Raw genomic sequence first — 19,274 nt, 5'->3', positions numbered from 1 at the left:
GTATATAGAATACACAGAAGAAGGATTTTTGCTTTCATTTTGCTTAGTTCTTCCATTATTTTAAGGGGCTAACAGGTAAAAAGAGTTTAAGTGGATCTTGAATGAGAGGTTGTATAATGGTGGTATAAGACAATTTATTTCTATTTGAACAGGTCAATACCATAAGGCAGATTTTCCTATATTGTGGGCTAGGGATCGAAATTAACACCTGTTTTTGCCAATGATATCAGTGATTATATCATACTGCCATAGAGTGCCTGATCATGTATAGAATGATTCTGACTTGTGTATAGAAAAGGCTGAGTTAAAAAGGTAGAGAGGTCAGAAATGAATAGGAAAATCTGGAGAAAAGATAAAGGCAGGGACTAAAATATCAAAGGCATGAAAGCCAGGATAGGCATGGTAATTGCAGTGAGGTTTCAAGGGTGATTATTTAAGGACCTTGGTTTGGTGGAGCCATGGGAAAATTGTATATTTGCTAAGATTATGAGGGGAGCACTTTAAAAATATCGTAAGTATTTCAGGCTACATTGTTGTCTGTCATATCATAATACCTCTCTGTTCAGGTGGTTGTATGGATCCTACGTAAGGAGATTGATTTGGAATTAGTGGGCAAAATAGATTGGAGAAGGAAGAACCTATGGGCAGGAAATAGGAAGGTTTCTATTGCCAAATTTGGGCCCAGGCAAAGGTGGTAAAGCCACAGAAGGGCAGGGGTGGGGAAACTGAAAAAAAGGAACTTAAAAAAATTGGGCCTTATGAGTTTGTGTACATTATTAATCTGGTCATTCCCCCAGAGGAACCAATATATTCTCTTATTTCAATATCTTTTTATTTATGCTCCAAATTATTTTCTCACCTAGTTCGAAGGCAAAGCAAAATACTTTTTTATGCCAGAATCCTAGCTACTCAGTGTAAGGTCCTTCTTACACTGAAGCATCTGCATGGTGCCCTCCAGGGGAGCATTTTACATTCAGGAGGTTGAGATCTGAGGATCATGGTTCAAGGCCAGCCCAGGCAAGAAAGTCCGTGAGACTATGTCCAATAAACTACTAAAAAAAAGAGCCAGAAATGGAGCTGTGGCTCAAGTGATAGAGTGATCACCTTGAGCAAAAGTAGCTCAGGGGATGGTGCCCAGGGCAAGAGTTCAGGTCTCAAGACTGGCCAGAGCAAAACAAAGAAACCCAACAACAACAACAACAAAACTTTCTTCTATAGTGTTTTCTAATTTTTTGTTCACAATTTCCTCTTCCATTCTTGGTTTGGCAATCAAATTGGTTTCTGCAAATTTCCGCAGAAACATGGTTTCCCTAGATCAACAAAACACGACAAAAAAAAAAAAAAAAAGGAATCCTGCCTTTTCCGGGCTTAGGGAAACACTCTCACTTCTCACACTGGCATTTCAGTGGTCAAATCCTGCAAAGTGCTACCTCAGAAAAAATGAATACGTTCCCGGAGTCTTCATAAATTTGTACAGCTTGGAGAACATGGATTTCCTTAAGGTGTTTTTGGATTTAGTACAGAGCTCGATCTCACGGGCAAATGCACCTGAGGATCTGCCACGATCGAGGACCAGAACGTACTGAGCAAAACTTGTAGTGTCCTTGGGAAAAGTCGTTCAATCGAACCGAATGCGATTCAGTGCAGCCTTGCTCTTTTGCTCTCTCCTCCCCCCTCCCCTTCCAGAGGAGGGAGTAGTCAAAAAAGAATTGTTTCAACAAATCTCGCGGTGCACTTCGAGATTTTCTAGTTGAAGGGGGTGGGGGGCGAAAAACAATTTAGAAATGATGCAAACGGGCGGGAGTCTTCCGGGCTTTGGGGCAGGATCTGCCTCGCAGCGAGTCCATTGAAAGGCTGGGAGAGGAGGCGGGGCTCTACCCTGCCCCGCCCACCTCCCCGCCGCCCGCCGCCCGCCGCCCGCCGCCCGCCGCCCGCCGCCCGCCCTTCGCCTCCTCCCACCCAGGGTTCCGCCCCTAGCTTCATTCCAGCCATTGCTGCTGCTGCTCTAACAGCCCAACAATCAATTGCAAGCCGCCGTTTCCAGGATGGTGATCCAGGTGTACATTGCATCCTCCTCTGGCTCTACGGCGGTAAGGAGAGTGGGGAACCCACCTTTGTTTGTCTCCATCCTAGTCCTATTCTGCATCGTTCAACTGCAGAAGTTCCTCTTCCTTCCGAAGACACTCGCCTTCCCCACCCCACCCCACCCCCACCTCGCTTCTCCCCCCGCCCCCCTTTGTTAAGTGGATTTCATTTTTCACAGCAACTTTCGCTTTGTTTTTCTTAAGACGTTGGGCCCACATTTCTTCTTCAAAGGAACAGAAAAAAAAACCTGTCCAGGTTTTGCTAGATGGGGAAGTGGTAGTGGACGGTGTAGGTGGTTTAGGGTTAGAGGAACTCAGGTAAAATCACACATTGGACTAATATGCTCTAGGGAAAGAGGGAAGGGGATGGAGTCCGTTTCTGGTAAAGATGCTGTTGAAGATGGGTGTGGAGTGAAAATCTACCGAGAGCTTGGAATTATTTTTGAGCATGTGTAGGAGGGAGTATTTAAATCAGCTTAAAACCCGGTGAGAACTTGATAAAATGGGCCAGGAACTTGGGAACAGTGATACAGAGTATTTTTTTCTAATCTTAAAGTGATGTGAGCCCTGGTTTCTCTCCCACATTTCCCACCTTTGTACTGACTTTTTCTTTTCTTTCGAGATTTTCTTTTTAACATTTTCCAGAACTTTAAATAGATTGCAAACTGCCATGTGTTTTTTTTTTCTAAAGATAGGTTTTCCTCTGCAATCATTTGCTAATTGTCAGCTTAGACTAACAGTTTTTTCACAGCTCTGGGGTGCGTAAGAGAAACTTGGATGAAAGCTGAGTGTACTTAGTGTTGAACGAAAGTACTTCTGTTCTTCACAACTCAGGAGAAAAGATAACTGTCTCTGGAGCAGATCTATGGGTGAAAAACTTTGTCATTACTGGCCACTACCCATGTGTTGGGTGTATTGAGACCATTTCAAAATATGGGAAATTTTAATCTTGTATTTTTGAACAAGTTTCCATTGAGAAATAGAAAACTGTAGTGCTGGTACTAGGGCTTGAACTCAGGGCTTTGCTCACTTGCTTGTGTTTTTTGTTCCAGGATAACTCTACCATTAGGTCTACACCTCCACTTTCGGCTTTTTGCTAATTACTTAGAGATAAGAGTCTCGTGGACTTTTTATTTTGCCCAGGGCTGACTTGTAACCAAGATTCTCAGATGTTAGCCTCCTAAGGAGCCTAACTACAGGCCTGAGTCACCACAGCCCTTCTCAGAAAACTTAGTATGTCCTTTGGACTCCACTAGTTTAATTCTCCATACATATTAAACTGGTAATTTGAAAGTAAAATTTCAGTTGCTCACTATTAGTGTATTACACTAGCTGTAAAATTTCTAAGAGCAGCTTAATACCTTTAGTTAAGCTCCTGATTACATTGAACAAATAAAACAGTTGCTTTCCCTTTGGAGGCTGTACAGCTTCAATACTGCTATTTGTTCTTTGCTTTCTTCCTTTTATCCTTCCACAGAAGTAGACTGGAGACAAAGCTGCCTGTGGAATTTCTGTTCAACTAAAAACCACTGTACCTCTCTCTTTGTCAAGGCTTAAATTTCTAAGAGCCTTAGAAGTGATTGAGACTAATATTTTTTTCTTTATTGGACTACAGTGTTGCAAACTCTACAAAGGCAGATGCTAGTTTACAATTTTCATACTGTTAACTAAAGATTCATACATTGTTTCAGTTGCACAGTTGATATGAACATGTCATCAAAATTCTATTGTGTCATTCTACTGCAACATAAATCTGTGCTTTATTTCTATTCTAACAATACCTTGTTGTTTTAAAGGTCTACTTATATACCTTAGCCTGGCTTGGAACTCCATTTGTAGTTCACTCTGGCCTCCACCTCATTCTCCTGCCTTCTGCTAAGGATTACAGGCATGTACCACCACACCCAGCTTCATCTTACAATACTTCCAGATAATACTAAAGCAGTACAAACACAACTTAAATGAGGTAGTTCTTAGTTTAGAAAAGGACTCTATAGTCTTCAATACAACAATTTCTCTTTAAGTTTGTTACAGTGTTGTCCTTAGCCAGTAATTAGAAACTTTGGGGCCAGGATGCTGATAGAGTTCACCAATTGCACAAAGTAAAATAATTCTATAAATGACGAAGTGCACTTTGGATTGGTATTGACTCTTTTCTAAGTCTTTCTACTGGATGTCATAAAAATAACCAATATTAAATGTTTATGAGCGATTCAGAATCTACATCTGTGATAATTCACATGATACTATTAATTTTGGTAGCCTAGGACAACCTGTACCCCACAAGTTTTCAAACTTTTACTCAACTCTGCCCCAATACAAAGAAGTTACATTTGCCTCTCAAAAGTATATTTTAATGAATTACTATATTTGTGTGTCAGTCCTAGTCCTGGAAATCAGGGACTGACCATTGGGCCTGAGCTTTTTGTAATTGTCAGCTGTGGAGGTTGAACTCAGACCTGGGCACTGTCCCTGAGCTCCCTCCCCACACAGGTGCCTGGCTACTTGTTGTTGTTCCTCCTCCTCCTCGAGCCACAGGTGCCTGGATACTTGTTGTTCTCCCTCCTCCCTCCTGTGTGAGTACTGGGGCTTAAACTCAAGACTTAGGCAAAAGAGCAAGGCTGCACTGAATCACATTCGGTTCGATTGAACGACTTTTCCCAAGGACACTACAAGTTTTGCTCAGTACGTTCTGGTTGTTGATTTAGAAGGAAGACAGGAGTAGACAATTACTTCATTTGTTAAAATACGATAAATCAGCTCACTTTAATTTTTCATGAAACTTAATTTGTCACTTTTAACTGATAATAGTATTGAAAGGTTCTAAGGATGTATCTTAGTGTTAGAATACTTGCCTAACAAGTGCAAGGCCAGGTTTTTTTCCCAGTATCACAAAAGAAAATCTTAAGAGCTTTCATTCATGGATTATTTGTAATATGCCAGTTATAGCCGTAAGAACATTGCATATATTTTATCATTTGATTCTTTTGACTATTCTGTGAACCAATGTTTTACTATTCCCATTTTTTTGAGAAAGGATATTTCTATGTAGCCCAGGCTCGCCTCAATCTCAAAACACTCTAGTTTTAGCCTCTCAACATGTGGGATTACAAGTATGTACCATCATACCACTTCCTTATTTTAAAGAAGAGAAAAGAGACTAAGAGCACCAGCAGAAATGACCCTCAAGATGTGTTTACTTTTTGAGCATTGATCTCATCTTTAGGCTAGTCTATCTACTGACTGGATGTTTACAATTTCCCTACTATGAATGTGGTCTTGGTTTTCTGATGAACTTGGAAAATCATGAAAAATACCTCACATTAATTATCCTACAAGTACCCAGGCTAATTTGGATGGTTTATTGCATCAAGTATAGGATGTAGATTTCTTCAGAGCAGACAAAGCAAGGCTCTCAGTAAATAGTACTAAAATGCAGAATATCAATCTTTATTCCAGTACAGTAAAAGTACCCTGTGTAATGTAGGCTAGCAAAAAGTAAAACAAATTGTCCTTGGAAGAGATTTTAAGGTAGAGAACAGACTTTTTAGGATGAGATATGGGTTATTGGATATTGCCTATGTATTTTTCATAGACTTATTTCTTAACAAGCTGAATATAAATGAAGAATATTATACAGATTACCAAAAATTGTAGAATCTGAGTTCACAGAAACTTAAACATAATTGGACATGTGTACCCATTTTAAATTCTTTCATATTACTCAAAAGATGCCAGTAAATACTTACAAAACTATATGATGTAAACCAACTGTACAACACAGGAGGGATGGGGAGGGGGAAAGGCTGTGGGGGGAATTGAGGGAGGAGGTAACAAGTTGGATAAGAAATGTAGGCATGGCCTTATGTACAAAACTGTAACCCCTTTGTACATCACTTTGACAATAAAGAAATGGAAAGAAAAAGATGCCAGTAGCTGAAGCAAAGCTTTCTATACAATTTCTACTGAAAGTTTAAGAACAAAGATTAAATTTGAAATTTCTAAGCAATTTTCTGGGGGTACTAAGAATTGGTATTGATGACATCATTTTGTGTTAAGGTAAACACTTGATGAGTTCTAAAGGGAGTAAATAAGATCAACCTATAGTAAACTTTTAATCCGTGTGATTTCTAAAGAAAGTATGTTGATCATAGGGTACCTGTGTTGAGCAAAAATGCCAATGAAATCATGAGGCCCTGAGTTCAAGCCCCAGTTCTCTGTCTGTCTGTCTGTCTGTCTCTGTGTCTCTGTGTCTGCCTCTCTCTCTCTCTCTCTCTCACACACACACACACACACACACACACACACACTCACAGATATTGAAAGACAAGTATAAAAATTAGGAAGAAACTGAAAGTACATTTACATATTCAGTGAGGTCACAATTTATGATTTCATCTTGAAGTTGAAATTGAAGAATGGGTTTTGTTTAGTATATTGTAACCACTTGGAAATTGTGTGGTTATGACTAGGTTCTATAATGGTTTAAGACAGGATTGCATATCACATTTGGGAACAGATTTTCCTTTTCAGTGCTGAGGACTGAACTCATTTCTTGCACATTCAAACCAAGTATTCTGCCACTAAAATTCATTTGAGAGGCACCCTCCCCAGACTTTGAGAGTTGAGAATTAATCTGGCTCTACTAAAAAGTTGAATTTGAGAACTAAACTACATATCCCAGGGGATCACTACAGTGCCAGATGTCAGGGACTGCTTGGGAGATATCCTACCAGCCCAGCAGTGTATTGTATACTTTGAGGAAGTGAGTCTTTACTTCATGAAATCCTAAAGTGTCTAACACATCTTGGGTAATTTGTTAAAGTGGTTTATTGTGAAGTACTACCTTTTTGACAATTCCTTTATAAATTATAATTCCTCTTGCATCATGTTTGAGTGGGAAGGTTTAGAATTAAGTCTTGAAGTTAATAGTAATAAAAGATCATCATACAGATTAGAATATAGAGTGAAGACCCAACAGGAGGATATTACACAACATGAGAGGCTGTTCTCGCAGAGATTTTGTGCAAAAAAAAGCATGATCTGCCTGTGAAAAAAATAAAATGCTTTAAATATTAACAAGGAAAAGTATTTTAACTATGGCTCAATAAGCAAGGTAACTATGATGAAATTGTACATTCACATTTGGAAAAAGGACCACCATTTATGTCATTTTTTTTTTTGGCCAGTCCTGGGGCTTGGACTCAGGGCCTGAGCACTGTCCCTGGCTTCTTTTTGCTCAAGGCTAGCACTCTGCCACTTGAGCCACAGCGCCACTTCTGGCCATTTTCTGTATATGTGGTGCTGGGGAATTGAACCCAGGGCCTCATGTATACGAGGCAAGCACTCTTGCCACTAGGCCATATCCCCAGCCCTATATCATTTCTTTTTTATTTTATTTTCTTTGTTTTTTTGATGCCTGTCCTGGGGATGGAGCTCAGGGCCTGGGTGTGTCACTGACCTTTTTGCTTACGACTAACACTCTACCACTTTAGCAACATCGCCACTTCTGGTTTTTCTCTGTTATCTGGAAATAAGCCTCTTATGGATTTGTTTGCACAGGTTGGCTTTGAACCACAATTCTGAGATCTCAGCCTTCTGAGAAGCTAGAATTACAGATGTAATCTGTAGTCATCAGCACCCAGAATTTTAAAAGTCTTTTCATATTTTATTTTCATGAAGTCCTTCCTGTTCATAACTATTGCATATACAATGTATTTTACATCACTTTCATTCAGTTTATGACATACCTTTTAAAATATATTTTTATCTTTTTATATCCTAATACATTTTTGTTGTAAACATATTTATATGATCATATATTTTAGTATTTTATCTTTTATTTTTATTATCTTCAAATAGTTATACAAAGGTGTTTCAATTCAAAGCGATTTCAGTTTGACAGATTAAGTTATATGGTTTTTCAAAAACCAAAACCTTATTTTATTCCTTAATTTTTTCAGCTTCCATGCTTTTACTTGTTTTGAAGGCAATTGTATTCTTTTATAAAACTATCTTCTTTCTTCAAAGAACTTGCCAATTCATAATAGTACAAAGAGAATAATAAGTCAGAGGAATGGGGAGAACAATTTTAATTCTGATTGTGAGGACACAATGAGCAGAGACAGGCAGCAGGTACTAGAGGTGAAGTTCAAAGCATCTGTGCAAAGGTGTGTGGAGTTACTGCTCTTCAGCCCCCAAACAGGATTTTTTTTGCCAGTGTGTGCTTACTTCTATGTCAAGGTTTCTACATAAAATAAGTAGGCTGAGAATTATCTTAGAATCCTGGGGGTAGAATGGATCCTAGCTGGCTGGTACAGGCTGGGTGCACTGCCTTCCTAGGGACTGTGTCAGAGGAAGGAGGCAAAGCAAGGTAGCATTTTTGGCCACATTTGGACCTTGTTTCAGAGGTATAATTTTGCTAGAAGCATATTCTTGTAGCATTTATGAAAGCCACAACATTTTCTTGCCACTGTGATCAATACATTCCGGATTTAACAACAGTGGTTCTTTCAGCGGCCGGTTCAGGTCCAGAACTGACGGTGGGTGTGGTGAGGGGCAGGGTCTGTGAGCTAGTACACACTCTCAAGCCTTGCAGTCTCTGGTGTGCAAGCCTTGAACTGCAAGTGAGGATGGTGTGGGTTGGAGCTATACCACCCAGTAGGTGGGGTTTGAAACTAAACAGGGGATCAAGGTTTCTCAAAGGTGGGGTCCAAGATACTCTAGAGTGCATGCTATTGGAACAGCTTGGTGATCTTGGAAAATTGGGCACTCCTGGCTCTAGATATCTTTGAGTTTTCTCACTGCACCTCTCAGAGACCCTTGCGTATTCCTCCCAGGACCAAAGGCTCTAGTAGAGTAGCATTCTTTTATGTTTCTGCCTCTTCATGTACCTCTCAAACACAGATGTGGTTGCCTTGCAACATTCAAAGGGAAGTTCCAAATATCACATATAAAATCCAGCGCAACATAGTGAACCCTGAACAAATAATGTAAGGAGAATTACGTATTGAAAAATCTTTACTGGGCTTGATAGTGAATATCCATTATCCCAGAACTCTAGAGGTCAAGGCAGGAGGATCACCAGTTAGAAGCCAGCCTGGCCAGATGCTGGAGGCTCACACCTGTAATCCTAGCCACTCAGGAGGCTGAGATCTGAGGACTGTGGTTCAAAAAGCCAGACAAGGCAGGAAAGTCTGTGAGACTCTTATCTCCAGTAAACTACTCAGAAAAAGCCAGAAGTGGCACTGTGGCTCAGGTAGAAGATCACTACTAGCCTTGAGCACAGAGAGGCACAGGAACAGAGCCCAGGCCATGAGTTCAAGCCCCAGGACTGGCAAAAAATAACAATAAAGCCAGCCTTGTCTGTATCATGAGACTCTGTCAGGAAGAAGAGGGAGAGGCAGATGGAGAGGGAAAGAGAAAATTAAAAAGGGCAGAGGTGAAGGGAGAGAACAAGAGGGAGAGAGGAGAGAGAGGGGAAAGAAATACCTCATTATGATATATTAAAGGATCAAAGAAAAGTAATCATATAATTATCTGTACAGATACTGAAAACATAAAAGAAGAAGAGCTGCATTATTTTGCATGAGAGGCTTTGGCTTTCAATGTTATACTAACACCACAGAAACAAATTGTCACTTTGATCACTGCATTACTTTCTCTAACATCATAATCACATGTATATGCATAGCAAGCTATTTAAGTTTCATTGCTAATTTTTATTTTACAGTAAACTCAACTCCGAGTAATGAGTAAAATAGTCAAAATTTATTTTGCAAATGTAAACAGGGAAACTATGAATGTTTCTGATAAAGAACAACTAGGTCATTTTTGTTGTTTATGTTTTTGGTTTTTTTTTTGTTTTTTTTTTCCTATCTTGACGCTTGAGCTCAGGGCCTGGGCACTGTCCCTGAGCTTTTGTGCTCAGAGCTACCACTCTACCACTTTGAACCACAATGCCATTTCTGGCTTTTTGGTAGTTAATCGGAGATAAGAGTCTCACATACTTTGCTGCTCACGCTGCTTTGAACTGTGATGCACAGATCTCAGCCTCCTGGGTAGCTAGAATTTACATGCACAAGCCACTGAAGCCCAGCTGAAAACAAATCTTTATATTGATTAACTTAAAATGTCCAATTAATAATATCTTTTTATTGAGAGCCAAGCATTGTCACAAATTTTTGTCTTTAAAAACAACATGTTAGTTTCAGTTACCATGTAAAGTCTGTGTTGATCATGTAGCAAGTGTTTTTTTTTTTAATTTTTTACTGGTAAAATTTGAATTGGTTTGTAAAAGAATAAACAAGAAAGTCATAGTTCTTATAGAAAGTGGGAAATTGGACAATTTCCATTAATTCTACTTTTCAAACTTAAGAAGACACTGACTCTTTAGAAAATATTCCTGGGGCATATCCAAACCCTGAGTTCAATCCCCAACATTGCAGCATGTGTGTGCATGCAAACACACATGTAAACACATGTGTATGCATATGTGTATATACACTACATGTTAACTTATCATTATGAGATGGGTTATATTTTATATTAGTCATAAGAAAGTACAACATATATTTTTTCCCAATTCAGTCTTTTACACTGTGTGCCTCACCCCCTAATGTCAGTTAGTTCAAGGGAGCTAAATGCAGTACCGAATGAAGAGGCTAGCATGCAAATCATTATCATTTAAATTTGTGATATGACTTAAAGTTTGATTAATAAAAATCAAGGAAGACAAAGAAAGGTAAATGAGAGTATCTAGGACTCCTTGAAGATAAAATTGTGTTCTAGAGAATGTATGGATCTCTCATATAATAACTTCTATATACACCTAACCTGATAGTATGCATACACACATATTCAAGTATCTAAACAACTGGAAGAAATAGTGAAGACCCTGGCACAGGACGGACAATTTAAACAGATTATCTAGAGCAGGTTCTGGATGTATGATTTGGGCTGTGGGTTCTTTTCCTTTTACACATACATACCCTATTTGTTCATTCAGAAAATGTACATGCCAACTACTGGACTAGATTCTGCATGTAGGCTCTCAAGGACAAGAAAAGACTAGATATATAGATTTCTTGGCCTCTTCCTTGGTCCAGAATGAGTGGGAGGTTAATCATGTGAATTTATCAGAATTAACAAGATCTGTAAATCAGGAGATATGTATGAGAGGCTCCAAGGCAGAGATACTTCTGAGACAGCCCTCTTGTCTGCATGTTGGAAAACTGTCTCATGGGAGTCATTCCTCAACAGATGTCCAAATATAATTTATCATTTCTTCCATTTACCCTGATAGTGATGGCCCTGAATAACTTTTCTGAAAACAATGATTATTACCTCAGTTGAAACTTTACCCCGTTTTTCCTGACATTTTACAGGTTATGTGCAGTAAATCCTAAGCACAATGTGCACTTGATTGTGTATGTGGGCATTTTGCTTGGACATGATTACTATACAGTTCTGCTTCAAGCCAATTATAGCAGCAGTGACAAAGTGAGAGACTTGTATTGTCATGGCCTGTTTCCTTTCCATCAGGTACCATGTGATAGTGAGGTAAAAAAAACCAACCAAACAAACAAAAAACCTTATTTTCATTATCTGAAAAAATATCTTCTACAATTATCCATAATCCCTTTACCTTGGGAACAGCAAGCATTGATGTTTTGTATAAGTAATTCTGGAGAATGAATGAAAGGGGCTGGGAATGTGGCTTAGTGGTAGAGTGCTTGCCTAGCTTACATGAATCCCTGGGTTCGATTCCTCAGTACCACATAAACAGAAAAAACTGGAAGTGATGCTGTTCCTCAGGTGGTAGAGTGCTAGCCTACAGCAAAAGAAGCTAAGGGACAGTGCCCAGGCCCCAAGTTCAAGCCCCAGGACTGGCAAAAATAAAAAAGAATGAAGAAAGGGGTAACATTATCCAAAAAGAAATGTACTTATTACCTGACTTATGAGGCAGTATAACAATAAAAATTCAAAAAAGAAACATTAACCTAAAAAATAAGTAATTTTTTTTTTTTTTTTTTTTTTTTTTTTTTTTTTTGCCAGTCCTGGGCCTTGGACTCAGGGCCTGAGCACTGTCCCTGGCTTCTTTTTGCTCAAGGCTAGCACTCTGCTACTTGAGCCACAGCGCCACTTCTGGCCGTTTTCTGTATATGTGGTGCTGGGGAATCGAACCCAGGGCCTCACGTATACCAGGCAAGCTCTCTTGCCACTAGGCCATATCCCTAGCCCAAAAATAAGTAATTCTTCATTACAAAACTCTGAAGGACAGCAATAACTTTTTTGTAACACCCCCATCTCCTTTGTCTTGACCCATCTTGCTGTCTTCCTTTTCTTACCTTTATAGCATTCTTGAAAGTTTGACTGAAGTTTAGGTTTATGGTTTTGTAGGTCAGTTTGCTTTATTTTTTAGTTGATACCACTGTTACAATAGACTTTAAAAAGACTACTTCTTTAGCCAGTATTTCTAGTGGGTGGGTGTGGGGCCTGTCCAGTATGTTTCTGTGGTCAACTATATGGCAAAAAGGGTAAGTGCTAACAGACTAAATGGATACTTCTTAGGTTTCTTCTAAATAATTAAATCAACAAAGGTCATTTTATTTCCTCCTTCTCCTTTCCCCTCCTCACAACAAATTTTTAACGCACCTCTTCACAAGTATTTGGACAAATTGGTTGCCTTATTAGGGAGATTTAATACATATCAAAATCCACTTGGTACTGGTTGTGTCCTTTGGCAAGTTTTCTACTAGCACCATGGATGTTTGTTCTTTTTCCCCTTCCCCTTCCCCTTCCCCTTCCCTTTTGTTTCTCTCTCTTTCTTCCGTCTTTCCTACTCTTCTTCCTCCTCCCCCCTCCCCCTCCTCCTCCCCCTCCTCCCCCTCCTCTTCCCCCTCCTCCTCCCCCTCCTCCTCCCCCTCCTCCTCCCCCTCCTCCTCCCCCTCCTCCTCCTCCTCCTCCTCCTCCTCTTCCTCCTCCTCCGCCTCCTCTCCCTCCTCCTCTCCCCTTTTTTTGCTCTTCTTTGGGCTTGAAGTCAGGGCCTGGCCACTGTCCCTGAGCTTTTGTACTCAAGGCCAGTGCTCTCCCACTTGAGCCACAGCTCTACTTTTGTTTTTTTAGGGGTGGTTAGTTAGAGATGAGAGTCTCACAGACTTTCCTTCCTGGGCTGGATTTGAACTGAGATCTGATCTCAGCCACCTGAGTAGGTAGGGTTTTGTTCTTGAGCAACCGGCACTGGATGTTCTTTTTAACATAGCAGTTTAGAGTTGAAATTTCTGGTAGAGTAGAACAATGATATCTAGGTAGAAGGGTTGTATATTGAAAACTATTTTTGGCTATTAATGTCATTTGTTGAAAAACTTTGTATCTCGTGTCAAAATTTCTTTCAGTCTCTTAGATTGCATAGAAAGTGATATCGTCAAAGTAAAATATTAGAAGCATGTGGGTAGAAGAGATCATGAGAGGTCATCTCACCCATCCACGTAAGGTCTGCCTGTGAGCTGTCCCAGAAAGATTGCAATCAATTTTCTCTTAGTAAACTCTCCAAAGAAAGAAATGTGCACCCTCCCTTGGTACTATTCTGCAGTACTACTTTGTATTCCTTATGTCCTAGAGTTTGCAACTAAGATTGTGGAAATCTAGGTGACAAGAAGGAGATTCTTGAACCTGTAGGCAGAGGAAGTAAAGCAATATGCATGATACACAGATTACATATTATAAATTCAATGTACGTTCCAAAGTACCCAGTTGAAATAAACAATTCATAGGGAACAGGCTTAGGATCTGAAAGAGCTTATAATGTCATTTTGCAAAGCTTAAAATAAATCTGATTAAAAAAAATCTCTTCTGCCTGCCACTCTTTTTTTTTTTGTTTTAAGAAAGCATACTTGTGAATCAGTGTATTGTAAGATATATGTTGGCTGTTTCATGAGACTTCCAACCTGATGGATTTAAATAAATTTCAAAATCAATATATATATATAAAATTGAGAATTTCTTAAAGGCTATGTATTGGACATGGCAGATGGCATTGTTAATGGAGTCATATGACCTGACTAAATTAAAATCCTTTGTAATGCCTTCAAAAGTTTCAGTTTTTAGAAAAAAAATTGTTATAAATTAAATGAATTGAACTCCTGCCTTACAAATCTGAATTAGGGTGCTTTGACTATTAAAAGCAGTTTAATTAGAATATGTTAGGAATCTTTCTTGTCATCTGTATACTAATGAACCATTTCTCTCAAGATTGGGAAGCGAAAAGTTTAGGGAAATGATTTAATTTCTGAGTTTCCCTGCCCCTGTGAAAAATGGAAGAACTGACCTTATCCTGACTTCCTGGGAATGTTACTTTTTACAAAGTTAGTGATAGCAAGTATTTTGAGTTTCTTTGAAAAGAAGTTTTCACTAGCAGCTTTTGTGAAACTGTTAAGGGCTACCTACAGGTATGATTCAAGTGGCAGAACACATGCTAACAAGCACGAGGCCCTGAGTTCAAATTCTATACCACAAAGTAAAATCTAAAATGAACTGAACAACTCCCATAAAAATCTGTGAAATTAAGCATACAGGTGGCTCTTGCTTGTAATCCTAGCTACTCTGGAGGCTGATGAGATCTGAGGATCTCAGTTCAAAGCCATCCCGGAAAAGAAAGTCTGTGAGTCTCTTATCTCCATTTAACCACCAGGAAACTGGAAGTGGTACTGTGGCTCAATTGGTTGAGAGGTTGTCTTGAGCTGAAGAGATCAGGGACAACACCCAGGCCCAGAGTTCAAGCCCTGTGGGGGGGGGGGGAGAGGGGAGAGATAAACAAGACCCAATGACCTTCTTCTATCTTTTTATAAATAAGCAGTTTTATTTGTTTTAAACCATTTTAGGTAAGGCTTCAAGAGAACCTCAACTCCCTGTTTTGCTTGGAAATCCTAATCTTAGCACTTTTTCCATTGAAAATGAATTTGTTTCCTGGGGGAAATATTGTTCATTTATTTGTTTTAGTGTCTGTGTGTCTGCCCATCTGCCTGCCTGCCTGTCTTCCTGCTGGCTCGTGCTGGCCATGTCTCCTGCCTACCTGTCTGTCTGTAGGTCTCCATCTCCCACTCTCCCTATCCCTCTCTCTCTCCCTCCCTTTCTACCTCTCTCCCTCTCTATGTTTCTACCCCCTCTCTCCCTCTCTCTCTCCCTCTCTCTCCTCCTCTCTCCCCCACCCACCTTCTCTCTCACCAATACTGTGGTTGAATCTTGGGCTTGCAACTCCAGAAAATATGCTCCTCTGCTTCTCTGATGTTGGTATTTTCAAATTAGAGTTGTCACATATAAAGATTTCTGTACATTGTTGTTTTTCATGGTATTGAAAATTACTGTCTTTTTCATTGTTAGTCTAACAATAAATACTTTCCTCCTGATCTTGTATTTTTCCCAAATAAATTAGTATTTTAATCTATAAAGCAACAAAAAATGTCTTGGACATTTTCAACTGTATAAGATGTATTTGTGGTAAGTCTTAATAGCTTGGCCATTCCACAATTATAAACAAATTTTATAAAGCCTTACTTTACATATCCCAAATACAATAACTTATTTTTCCCAGGTGCTGGTAATCAGACCTACAGCTTTGCACTTCTAGGCAGGTACTCCACTATTGATCTCCATCTCCCACCCATGTTGTGTTTTTTTTCTCATGATTTCTTTAAAATACCCATTTGGAAATCAAAAAGACAAGCTGAGGCACACACGGGTGATGTGCATAACTCAAAACCACATAGTTGAAGACATGACTAAATAAATATTTAAGGCATTATATCGGGTTACAGTTGAGCTGGAAGATTAAAATAGTTTGTATTTATTAACATCATTTTTACACAAAAAATATTCTTCCTTTATTTGTTTATTTTGACTGTCCTGGGGTTTAAGCTCAGAGATTTGCACTTGCTAGGCAGGTGCTCTACCACTTGAGCCATGCTTCTAGTCCCTTTTTCTTTGTTATTTTTTGGATAGGCTCTTGTATTTATACCTAGGCTGGCCTGGATCTTAATCCTCATTTACATGTCCCACACAGTTTACATGACAGTTGTCTGCCACTCTCATAGCTTCTAATTGATTGAGGTGAAGGTTTCTGGAACTTTTTTTTTTGCCAGGGCTGGCCTCAAAACATGATCCCCCCCATCTCCATTTCCCAAGTAGCTAGGATTTCATATGCAATTCTAGGCGCTTTTCTCATTAAATGAGCCTCCAACTGTTCTTTGTTCAGATGTATTTTTCCCTATAGTCTTTGCTCTTTTTTCTTCAACTCTAAAATTAGAAACACAGATGTTTAAAAAAAGATTCCTTAGAGAAAGCATGATGAAGTATTATAGTTTATCCCTACTGCTGACTTAAAGCTGACTGATGTTCAGTCTTTTCTAAGGGAGTTGATGGATCAGACAATGGCCTGATGAATGATATACAAAATGAAGTTAATTTCCTCATAAAAAAAGTCTACACAAGTAGAGACTATAGTTTACTCAGTACCCTGGCTTTCTTCAAGCCTGAGGTAGATTCTGTCACCTGCAGTACAAATAATAGTAGCAATACCATTATCATTTCATGTAACGTACATAAACAATAAGCTAGTCTTTTTACTCCAGTAGGGTAGTGTTTTTACTTCAAATTTTTTTTTACTTGATCAATCTACTGTCATTAGAAAAGAACAATATTCAGCCTTCATTTGATAAAAGAAAAAGGTAAGCAATAGAAAGGTAATCTGCCCACTTTTACAGGGTTATAAGTGTCAGAATTAATTTTGAAACAAGAATATCTGAATTCAATTTTTCTTTTTTCTTTTGTGCTAGTCCTGGGGCTTGAGCTCAGAGCCTAGGCTGTAATAATCATTTACATTTTAAATACTGGGGCTGTATTGATAATAAACTTAAGGAGTAGAAGGATAGGGCTTAGCAATAATATTCACTTGATACTATCCAAGTCGATTAATTTCCATTTATATTAATTAAATTGATATGTTTGTTAAGCATTTTTTCAGTTTTCTCTTTTTCTGCAGTCCATTGTACCAAGAATAAACATACTGCCTTTCTCAAAAATACTTCAATCACCTCCAGAAAACTCCATCAATGTGGATGAAGGGTTTATACTCTATTGGATTCTTTGCAATTTTTCTTGTGTCATTGAATGCTATATCATAATTTCCTGTTCATATATCTTCCTGTTACTGTACCATAAACTTCTTAAGGTCAGGGACTGTGTTTTGTTAATCTCTCCTATATTTTCAAACTGCAATACAATGCCTAGTCCTCGGTATGCCTATAATGAATTCATGTTCACAGCATTAGTGAATTCACGAGTGAATATATGCATTAGGAAAGCATTTGATTTATTCTCAACAATAATAAGTGTGTACAAAGTCATGGATTTAATGTACTAATTGCCTATTTGTTCTACGACACATCAGCATAATATATCCAATTGAATAAACATGCTTATTTGTATATTAAAACTCATCAAAAGCAATGCACTAAGGGCATTGTTTGGTATAGACTTTTTGGTCTTATGACTTTCTGCATATTTCAGGCATTCTACTTCTGGTCTTTTTCTTTTCTTTTTTTGCCAGTCTTCCTTTTGCTCAAGGCTAACACTCTACCACTTGAGCCACAGCACCACTTCTGACATTTTCTGTTTATGTGGTGTTGAGGAACCGAACCCAGGACTTCATGTATGCTAGGCAAGCATTCTACCGCTAAGCCATTCCTAGGCCCTGTTTTTTTTTTCTCAACAGATATTCATTTAACCTGTCCTCTTCCTCTGTTCTACAGTGTTTTTCTAATTATTTATCTCTTCTCACTAAGGACATCGTTCTTGAGTTCTTCATGTATTGCAGTTCTCTTTACTTCTGAAGCCCTTCACTATTATCCTTCAAATTGTCACCTATCTTTTATGTGAATATATTCTGGCCAAACCATTAGGCTGGTAAACTCTGAAAAGTGGGACCATGTTGTGTGTTTTCAGTTTCTACAACAGAAGAGATACTTTCCAAATGCTTAAGCTGAGAAATACACAAAACTAGAAGCTGGGAAAAGTGAGGAAAATACTCTCCACTAGAGCTTCTCAAAAAGAGCCAGGCCCAGCTGGTCACTGATGGTTCACACCTGCAATCCTAGCTACTCAGGACGCTGATGTCTGAGGACTATGCTTCGAAGCCAGCCAGCCCACAGTCAGAAGCCAGCCCATAGGAAAGACCATGCATGAGATTCTTATATGCAATTAACTACCAAAAATGCTGGAAGTAGATCTGTGGCTCAGTAGCAGAGCTCTAGCCTTGATCACAAAAGCTCATGGACAGTGCACAGGCTTTGAATTCAAGCCCTAGGACTACACACACACACACACACACACTAGAAATATCTGTAGTACAGCTGAGCAGGACTCATTTTGGACTAATGAGCTCAACATGTTAAGATGATACACATACATAGTTTTAAACCACTCAGTTTATGGTAATTTGTTATACAAATAGGAAAGTAATATAGTGGGGAGGAGGAAGATGGTGCCGCCACAGTAGGGAGGCACCCTGACTCGCTCCAACTGAATAGCGAGCTGGGAACTCCAGCACCCAACACCCCATCAAGAACCCAGCAAAACCAGCAGCCAGAAGCAATGGAGAAACGCAGGAAAACAAAAAGGAGCAAAAAAGAAGAGCCGAAAACCTACACGGAGCCGGAGAATCTATGGGGCACCCTCCCCCCACCAGCTGACCCTGGACATAACAGGGCCAGGCTGGGAAAGGGGACCCGGCAATCGGCAGACCGACTGCCGGGAGCGCAGAGTCCAGACAGCGGGACTCCATGAACACTAGAGAGAGCGTGGACCAAGACACACGGCGGCGACGGGAAGTTCGGTTCCACACAGGGAATGGACATAAGCGGCTGGGGAACCCAGCGGTGCAGAAGGGGAGAGCCGGGGATGCCACCATGACCTTGCGCCACACCACAGAACTCCACGCCCGAAGGACCAACGGCGGCACGAGACACACACACAATCCAGGACCAGTGAGTCCCCCATTACCCCCTCCCCCAACGGGAGACCAGCTATCAGAGGCCCAAACCCTACAAAGAAGCTAGATTTCCCTCCCTCCCCCTCCCCACCCCGAGGGAACAAAGAACCCCCAAATCAGGCGGAAAGCTCCCATCAGGCGCTGGG

General features: G+C 39.7%; 1 protein-coding gene across 1 annotated transcript in view; it reads left to right on the top strand.

Annotated features, from left to right (window-relative positions):
* The first annotated feature begins 1,950 nt into the window (after window positions 1-1,950).
* Window positions 1,951-19,274, top strand: part of Sh3bgrl (SH3 domain binding glutamate rich protein like) — a 71,927-nt gene continuing 54,603 nt past the window's right edge. Inside the window, exon 1 of the mRNA XM_048336099.1 lies at window positions 1,951-2,090. Within this exon, the coding sequence (XP_048192056.1) occupies window positions 2,046-2,090 (45 nt within the window). The 5' untranslated portion in view covers window positions 1,951-2,045. The remainder of the gene's footprint in view (window positions 2,091-19,274) is intronic.

The sequence above is a fragment of the Perognathus longimembris genome, chromosome 28 (assembly GCF_023159225.1).
Source record: "Perognathus longimembris pacificus isolate PPM17 chromosome 28, ASM2315922v1, whole genome shotgun sequence".
Taxonomy (NCBI): domain Eukaryota; kingdom Metazoa; phylum Chordata; class Mammalia; order Rodentia; family Heteromyidae; genus Perognathus; species Perognathus longimembris.
This window is presented reverse-complemented; position numbering and strand designations above follow the sequence as displayed.